Below are 8840 nucleotides of genomic sequence, written 5' to 3'. Positions count from 1 at the left end.
CTGAGATTAATTAAGAGTCTCATGCTCTACCGACTGATATTATTACGCACACACTCATGGCCAAGGCCAATCAAGGAGGAGGTGAGGGCGCTTATAGCCAGCCATGGCAAGAAAAAGAAAAGAAAAAACAAGTGCAAATCAGAACAACAATATAAGTGTGTATGTGAGAGTTTGTGTGTGTGAGAGTTTGTGTGTGTGTGTGTGTGAGAGAGAGAGAGAGAGAGTTTGTGTGTGTGTGTGTGTGTGTGTATAAGTTTGTGTGTGTGTGTGTATAAGTTTGTGTGTGCGTTGCGTGTGTGTGTATGTGTAAGTTTGTGTGTGTGTGTTCTTTTTTTACTGATTCATGTCCACTGTTGTTTCTGCTGCGTGTGTAGCTCCACCGTCGTGTGGCGGCAGTGTGTACTATATCGGCACAAGACCGACGGGTGCAAACTTGAACCGTCAGCACTGCGCGAATTGGGGCATGAACTTGCCACCGGACACGCCAGAGGTCAAGGAATGCATTTATCACAAGTTCAGGTCACTGATAGTTTCCGATAGCGATAGTAAATTTATTCCCGTGGCTGTTGGCCTGCCTACTCCGCATGTCAGTAACGTGGAAATCTTTAGGCAAGTCACGTATTCGGGAATAAACCTTGCTGCTACTGGAAAGCACCGTTTCTTTACGGCTGAGCATTCGGCCAAGTATCATCTTATTTGCTATGGAGGTAAGCACTCGGATCCGCCCTCCCCAGGTATCTGCCGCGGTTGGCTAACACCCACTCTCTCTCTCCACATTGGCCAGTGCTCCCACTGCGCCTTGAGATGTGTTGCAATGAATATACATGTCAATTTGTACAGCATTTTGGCGTGAAAATTGTGATGAAACGTACAGCAGGCCGAATGATGGTGAGAGTTGCATCAATTTTCCTGCCATCTAAAGCTGAGCGGGGTTTTTCTTTCTTTTCAATATTGCAGTCTTAGTGAAATCCCTTGTGCAGCAACCCAAGTTGCCTGGGGAACTATCTGCCATTGCCTATTCTGGCTGGGCAGCATGAAGATGAAATGGATGATGATTTACCATGCTCTTGTTTGCATGCAGTGCGTGGAGGCAAGCACATTGTGTGTTCCCTGGTTTCTTTTCTCTGGCCACAGATCCGGCACCCAGCACCAATCCTGGAGGACCCGTGGTAGAAAGTACGTCACTCCTGAAATACAGGCGAAGGAAGTTGTCTGTGTTTGTCTAGCATTGTAGGGGGGGGGGCTCAGTTAGCGCAAGCTCTACTAAGACATACTTCTTCAACTTCAAACACAGTCTCTTCACTGCGAATCACCTTTACATTCCACCAAAGTTCTTTTACCATGGTTGGCTACCACCCGCATCTTCCCGTTTTGGATGCCATCGGAAGCCATAAGATGTTGAATAAAATAAATAAATTGTTGGGCCCGCCGCCCATGGGGTAAAACTCAACTCCCGAAAGTCATCTTCCTGCATTAACAACACTATCAGTTACTGCGTAACTTTGCTCTTGGTAGACTTCGAGACGGTTCCTACGGCGTTGTTTTAAATTTTAATGCAACTTTAATTTTGGTGATTTCGGTAGAGAAAAGAAACCCAGCACTTAATGATACCGTATTATCTCTAATATAAGCACGGTCCTTTATTTTTTCAATGTACCTCCGCCCCGTGCTATTAATGGAGACGTTCCTTTATTGGAGACTGTTCCATTATTATTTCAACCTCATTTCAGAGGCATGTTTCCATTCCAAATTCATGTCAGACACACACATTTCAGGGTTTTTTTTCGCCGGTATAGATAATGAATTTACACAGTGTGCTTATAATGGAGACTGAGCACTTTATTTTTTGAATGCCGCCCCAAGGTGTTCTATTATTGGAGACGTGCTATTATTGGAGACTGTGCTTATATTAGAGATAATAAAATTTAGATGGCACCTAAAATGCAACAGGTTGTAGTGTACAGGGTTCTAGCCAAGTAAAAATAGTAGGGGGGCAGGGGGCGGGCAGGGGCGGGGCAGGGGGCGGGCAGGGGAAATAGTTACCCTGTAACCCATTTTCCATTTTCCAAAAATGGTCGTCTTGCCATGCAAAATGTAACCTACGTGGACGAACCTCCGATTTCAGCCCAGGCAAATGCGCCTTCATAAACCCGCGCCTGCCCCCCCCCCCCCCCACCACATGGCTTTTAGAAGTTTTAGTAAAAAAAACCCTCTAGTTGTTACTATTGACTTCATTTTTCGCTGAATGGCATGAAAAAAACACAAAATCATTCGTTCATTGTCTCACAAGGAGAAGAAGAAGAAGAAGAAGAAGAAGAGCAAGGCAGTGCGAGTATGCACACAGCTATCCATGCATTACGGCTACAGTGTACTATTTATGTGTATACAAATTACGTGTTATGAAGTAGCCTTGATACACAACTATGAGTAGGGAGCTTCATTTCTCCACGGGGGGGGGGGTGGTCAATCAGATTAGGAAGGCGCTGTGCCATGTCTGCATCGATTGTATTCTTGATTGCTACAATTATACTGCTTTCTCCACGTCGACTTTTCTCTCCTTGCATGTTTCGCATCTGCGTGTTTTCACCCTTTCCGTGAGTCGCTCGTGAGTCGTGTACGAGTCGTGTATGGCCAAGCCCGTATTTCTCATTTAACTAGTATGTCTGTCTGTTGCGAACTTTGCGTGTACATATGTGTATGTATGGGTGTACATGTGTGTGTGTGTGTGTGTGTGTGTGTACATGTGTATGTGTGTACATGTGTGTGTATATGTGTATGTGTGTACATGTGTGTGTGTGTGTGTATATGCGTGTGTGTGTGTGTGCGTACATGTGTGTGTGTGTGTACATGTGTGTGTGTGTGTGTGTGTGTGTGTGTGTGTGTGTGTGTGTGTGTGTGTGTGTGTGTGTGTGTGTGTGTGTGTGTGTGTGTGTGTGTGTGTGTGTGTGTGTGTGTGTGTGTGTGTGTGTGTGTGTGTGTGTGTGTGTGTGTGTGTGTGTGTGTGTGTGTGTGTGTGTGTGTGTGTGTGTGTGTGTGTGTGTGTGTGTGTGTGTGTGTGTGTGTGTGTGTGTGTGTGTGTGTGTGTGTGTGTGTGTGTGTGTGTGTGTGTGTGTGTGTGTGTGTGTGTGTGTGTGTGTGTGTGTGTGTGTGTGTGTGTGTGTGTGTGTGTGTGTGTGTGTGTGTGTGTGTGTGTGTGTGTGTGTGTTCATAGGGAACGCCATTCTGAAATGCAGGAAAGACGTGGACTGCAGCAGAACACTTGGAGCTAACTACGTCTGTCTGCCCGCTACGTCAGGAAATTTCACATGTGCACGTAAGCCGTTAGTAATCACGTTCTTGTCATTGATGGTAACCAGGGAAACGTTTGCCAGTTGGCAACCTTAGCAAACAATTGGGTACTTAATAATAATAATAATACCACAGCACGCGTACAAAGGCCAAAGAACAATGCATGAGAATACTCTGAAATTAAGCCAAGTCCGCTTCTGTCTCCAGTCAACAAAAACTCATCCATAAACAATGTCTGATCTCCATTTCGACTTGTCTGCAGCAAATGCTCGTGCTCCTTCTATTGGGTACTTAAGTCCACAAATTTCGGCCCATTCAAATTTCGACCTCCCAGGGCTAAAACACATTTTTTGTCGCGTTAAATTTTCGGCCCGTACTGCTGCTGCCTGTGCACACTCTCACACTGAATGTTGCAGAACAAATTTTCGGCCAAATATACTCGGGCCGAGAATAGTCGAAAATAAAAAAATATGCGCCAAATATTTGTTGACTTACCGTAGTAGAGTATTTTCGATTCGGTGGTTGTTATGGTTGTAGTCAGGAGCACTATGCGTCCTCGCCTTGTAACATGCTGTCAAAATCGAAAAACATGTTAACTACCAAGCAAGGATACCAGTAGTACAGTACTATCGTTGTCGGGCGTCTTTTGCGTTGCTACGTTCCGCTGTATTGTGTGTTGGGGGGGGGGGGGGGGCTCAGTCGGCCCGTGATAGTCCAGTGATAGTCCAGCTCACATGCTCCTTGAGTTGATACCGTGTTTCCCCGATTATAGGTCGCACCTTTTTACACTAAAATTCAGGGTAGAAAAGGGGATGCGACTTACAATCGAGCATGACTTACAACTGAAGTGAATATATCGCAACAATATTGCTCAAACCTGAAAATGGGGGTGCGACTTATAATCGAGTGCGACTCATAATCGGGGAAATACCGTATTTTTAATAAGAGATTTCTTGATCTGAACAGATGCTTCATGCGCGTACGCTGTCTGTGTGTGTGTGTGTGTTTAGGCAAGATGGCTAAGCCTCAGACGGCACTCTTCCAGGCGTACCGGGTTCGTGACCCGACCACCACGCCCGTGTATTCGTACGAACGCGCCAAGTCCGAGTGCGAACGCCTGAAGCTAACTCTGCCGAGAACGTTCCTACTGGCCACGGTCGTCCAGGCACTCAGGGAACTGCATCTCCACACCATACTAAGCCAGGCATGGCTACTAACCAGCTGGCCTGCCGTCGATGGAGTGCCCGTAACGACCAGGAACGCGATTGATCAGTCAAGCGCCTGGGCAACGGCATCTCCCAGCGCAGTACAACGGAAAAAGACTTTGGGGGTGTCAACTCTGATATGTGTGACACGTAAGTCATATGTTCCCAGTTGAACAGCCAGCCTCATCATTATTTCGTTTTATTTATTCCCGTAGCTATGCAGAAGACGTTACTTCAGTAACGTCTGGCGCTAGCCAGGGTCCACACAGCTTTAATTTGGCGTTTGTTTGTTTGTGTGTTTGTGTCACGCCTGGCGCTATCCCGTATCTGTCCCGTACAGTACCGTACCATCAAACACAGCTGGCCACATACAGCTGGCCGCACTATTCAAATAGGGCTTTCAAACGCAAGATCATAACGTGAAGCAACTTGGAAGAATGAGTATGAATGCGAAGTGTATGGGGGAATGCATGTAGGGTGATAGTGTGGGTTCGAATCCCAGGTAATGCCTGAAAAAAAAGGAGATTTGAAAAAAGTATAACATCCCTCTTCTTTTTTTGCCGTCATCAAAGCGGTAGATGGTGTCGTATTACCCTCGATCGTACCTGTCCCGTACCTGTCCCGTACCGTACCGTACAATCAAAGATGGCTGGCCACAATGCATATTCAAATAGGGCTTTCAAATACAAGATCATAACGTGAAGCAACTTGTAAGAATTAGTATGTATGCGAAGTGTATTGGGGAATGCACGCAGGGCGATAGTGCGGGTTCGAATCCCAGGTTATGTCTAAAAACAAAAAGTAGAAATTAATAAGAATTTATAACATCCCTATGCTTTTTTGTCTAGGTCATCAAGGCAAAAAAGCATAGCGTAGGGCCCTGAGCTTCCAAGCTCTCTCGTTTTCATTTTATTTCACCGTCCAATGGCAGAAGCCAATGCAAAGGAGGGGGCGTTAGCCAGCCATGGCAAGAGAAGGAAAAAGAAAGAAGGAAAGAAGATGATAATCGGAAGAAAAGAATGCATCAGCGGATTATCATTTTGTTCAGAACATCCTTTAGTGACACAATTATGCATTAACCCTTTATGTACTGATTTCCAACAGAGAATGTAGCAGAATTTGAATTTTCAGCACAATGTTCACCTTCAGCAGGCTATAATGTTGGCCTCCTTCGCGCCATTTCCACAATCTTGGGCTCTTTGGAAAGCTCCTGGAGCTCAGGTTTGCCGAGAGGAGGGCACAGCACGCTTCTCGAGCGCTCCGGACGGCAGTCGTGAGCCACTCAAGGGTCACATGACCAAACAGGATGGCCACGTTGGTTCCAACTCGGCTCAACTCCTGCATCTATGGGTCACATGACGTCGTTGGCCACAAGCGGATGTAAACACACCACTCTCTATCATGACTGCTGTTCAGCAGTACGGTGGCACAAGAATAGTTCGCCTTTATATGGGCATGCATAGAGGAAGTCTAGTGTTGTCCTGATTGCTGCGTAACGACATTCCACTCTGAGTAGAGACACACTGACATTCTTTCACTGAACTGACTGTGTGTGTGCGCGTGCGTGCATGCACGTGTGCGTGTACATGGTGTGTGTGTTTGTATATGTGCGTGTGTGTGTGTGTCCCATATGGTGCAGTGGTATGTGCAGCGATTTCCAATCGAGAGGTTGCGGGTTCAATTCCCGACGATTATGGTCACACGCGTCTTTCTTCTCTTTCTCAGACTCCTCCTGACTTTTCTTTCATTCTCCTGGGTGGTTACCAACAGCCAGTGCATGCCGGAGTATGTTGTGTGATGAATGTGCGGGAAAAATAAATAAAAAAGACCAAAAAGTAGGGATTCACTGGCCAGAAAAAGCCACTTCATAGCTGTGTGGTGTAGACCAGGCTGAATAGTGGCGGTCGATTCTTCAGCCTTGCAAGCTGTTGAACGGTGCAATCCCAGCATAAGTTGCTATGGCTTCTGCTGTAGCATCGCTATCATCACCCCCGGTGATGGCCGTCAAATGGTCAAATGGTGTATATGTGTGGGCGTGTGCGTGCTTGTGTGTATGTGTGTGTGTACACATGTGTACGCGTGTGTACGTATGTGTACGCGTGTGTACGTATGTGTACATGTTTGACGGGTTCTGGAGTACTGACCAACCAGCGACCGCATTGAGCATTCTAACCAGTTGTCATGGTTACCCTGCAATGTGTTTAATGATAGCTTGCATAGACCTCGGTCCTACCGGTAGGACCTACCGGTAGGACCATCATACACAGACATGCTGCATGGCCTCTGTTCTAACATTGACCTAAAACTTGACCCTAAACTGTTGCTAAGGGGCTAATGAAGAAGTCCACAAATTTTAGACATGATCGCACAAGGCATACTACGAAATTCCATGGTAACAACCCATGGTAACCATGGAAACGGAGTATGGAAATATGCATTCCACGGCCTTGGAAAGCTAATAAAAACATTAGGACCTCACCACAATTGATGTGCCATGGTCAAAATTCACTTTGGACAGAGTTGCTAGCGCACCGACAGGATTATGTGCGGCCATTTTGACAATCGGTAAAATTGCGCATACGCAATGCACTGGACATAGCCTTGCATTTTGCGCCATTACTTTGCCTGACAAAGACCTCATCTCAACAATTGTTTAAAAAAAATTCTCAACCAAAAGCACTTTTGCAGCTCGATTTCTTGGGTCCTACCGGTAGGACCCGTGGTCCTACCGGTAGGACGGTATGCAAGCTATCATTAAAGAATCGTTACAACTGGTTCATGTCCACTGTTCGTCTGTTCGTCTGTTCTTGTGTTGCGTGTGCAGCTCCACCGTCGTGCGGTGGCGGTATGTACTATATCGGAACAACACCGGCGAATGCACACATCAACCGTCAGCACTGCGCGAATTACGGCATGAACCTGCCACCGGATACGCCAGAGGTCAAGGAGTGCATTTTCAAGAAGTTCAAATCACTGATTGTCTCCAAGCACGGTTCCAGGCCTGACATTCCCTACGTGGCTGTTGGCCTGCCTACTCATCAAGACCGCAACTCGTACTCAGCAATAAACTTTGCTGCCACTGGAAGCAAGCGTTTCTCACCAGGTTCCTATGAACATAAGTATCATCTTATTTGCTATGGAGGTAAGCACTCGGACGCCCCTCCCCCCCCCCCCCCCTCCCCAGGTATCTGCCGAGGTTGGCTAACACCTACTCCCTCCACATTGGCCTGTGCGCCCACAAGGGCAAGTGCAGTGTGCAGAATTTCCAGAACTGGACAGGACCCAACGCCGCATTGTGCCCTAATAGAAGGATGGAGCGCCTGAGATTGAGCGCTCGCCCGGCTTCTACTCGAGTGCTCGAGCGAGAAATACTCACTCATAGCCGTGCTCGATTCCCAACTGTTATCCGTGCCTGCGCAGACTGCGCAGGTTGCGCATGCGTGCATTTGTACGCATTATTGTTGTTCTGTTCTTCGGCTTTTCCTGAGGCTCTCTTTGGAGTGAAACCAAAATACCCAGTCCTCTGTTCGTGGTGCACGCGAGACTATGCGAGAGTAATCGGAAGGCCTATCGTCTGGAACTGAACCCCCCGACGACAATTATTAACAAGAACCTGTGTCCTGGCGATTCCGAACATTCTGTCTCACTATGTCTCTCTCTCTCTCTCTCTCTCTCTCTCTCTCTCTCGCCCCCTCACCCTCCCTCACTCTCTCCCTGTCAATATTCATTGACATCCATTTCTCAATCTGTCTAGCAATTCACGATGTGTTTGGCCATCATGGGGTGTTATTCTTTCTGTGCATCGGTTGGTTTGTGTTTTGCTGCGCAGGCATGAACCAGTCATAGGACATGACTCGTTTTGAGTAAGTAGGGTGTCGTGGGTGGTGGTGCTGGTGGTCTTGGCGGTTGTGGTGCGGGTGGTGATGGTGGTGTTGGCGGTTGTGGTGCGGGTGGCAATGGTGGTGTTCTTATCTGTCAGTATTCTCACTGTGTCTAGCAGCTGGTACGCGAAAGAGAGAAATTGTGCTAAAGGAGTGATCCGGCAACGTCAGCGGGCTCGTGGGGACATTGGTGGCAGGGGGAGGGTGGGGACAGCCCGGATGGTGGTGGCAGGGGAGGGTGGGGGCATTGGTGTGGGGCAGCAAGGACAATGGTGGCAGGGGGAGGGTGGGGACTGCATTGGCGGGGCAGCAGGGAGGGTGGTGGTAGGGGGAATTCCGTTGCATGAGAGCGATGGTGGGAACAGCAGGGGCGGTTGTGGTGGGGCAGGGAAAGAGAGCGGCTGGGGCGGGGATTGCGTGAGCAGGAGGCGGTTGGGGTTATTCGGGGTGGGGTCGTGTCGATTTG

The 8840-nt window shown here is 47.8% G+C and overlaps 1 protein-coding gene across 1 annotated transcript in view; it reads left to right on the top strand.

Annotated features, from left to right (window-relative positions):
• Positions 1 to 8840, top strand: part of LOC135821314 (uncharacterized) — a 45928-nt gene that overhangs the window by 36425 nt on the left and 663 nt on the right. The window contains exons 8-13 of the mRNA XM_065334374.1: positions 375 to 707; positions 1135 to 1176; positions 3212 to 3313; positions 4299 to 4643; positions 7318 to 7635; positions 8323 to 8356. Coding sequence (XP_065190446.1) covers positions 375 to 707; positions 1135 to 1176; positions 3212 to 3313; positions 4299 to 4643; positions 7318 to 7635; positions 8323 to 8339 — 1157 coding nt within the window. The 3' untranslated portion in view covers positions 8340 to 8356. The remainder of the gene's footprint in view (positions 1 to 374; positions 708 to 1134; positions 1177 to 3211; positions 3314 to 4298; positions 4644 to 7317; positions 7636 to 8322; positions 8357 to 8840) is intronic.

Source organism: Sycon ciliatum, chromosome 7 (genome assembly GCF_964019385.1).
Source record: "Sycon ciliatum chromosome 7, ocSycCili1.1, whole genome shotgun sequence".
In the NCBI taxonomy this organism is placed as follows: Eukaryota; Metazoa; Porifera; class Calcarea; order Leucosolenida; family Sycettidae; genus Sycon; species Sycon ciliatum.
The sequence above is the reverse complement of the archived record's forward strand: the minus strand, read 5'-3'. Positions and strand labels throughout refer to the sequence as shown.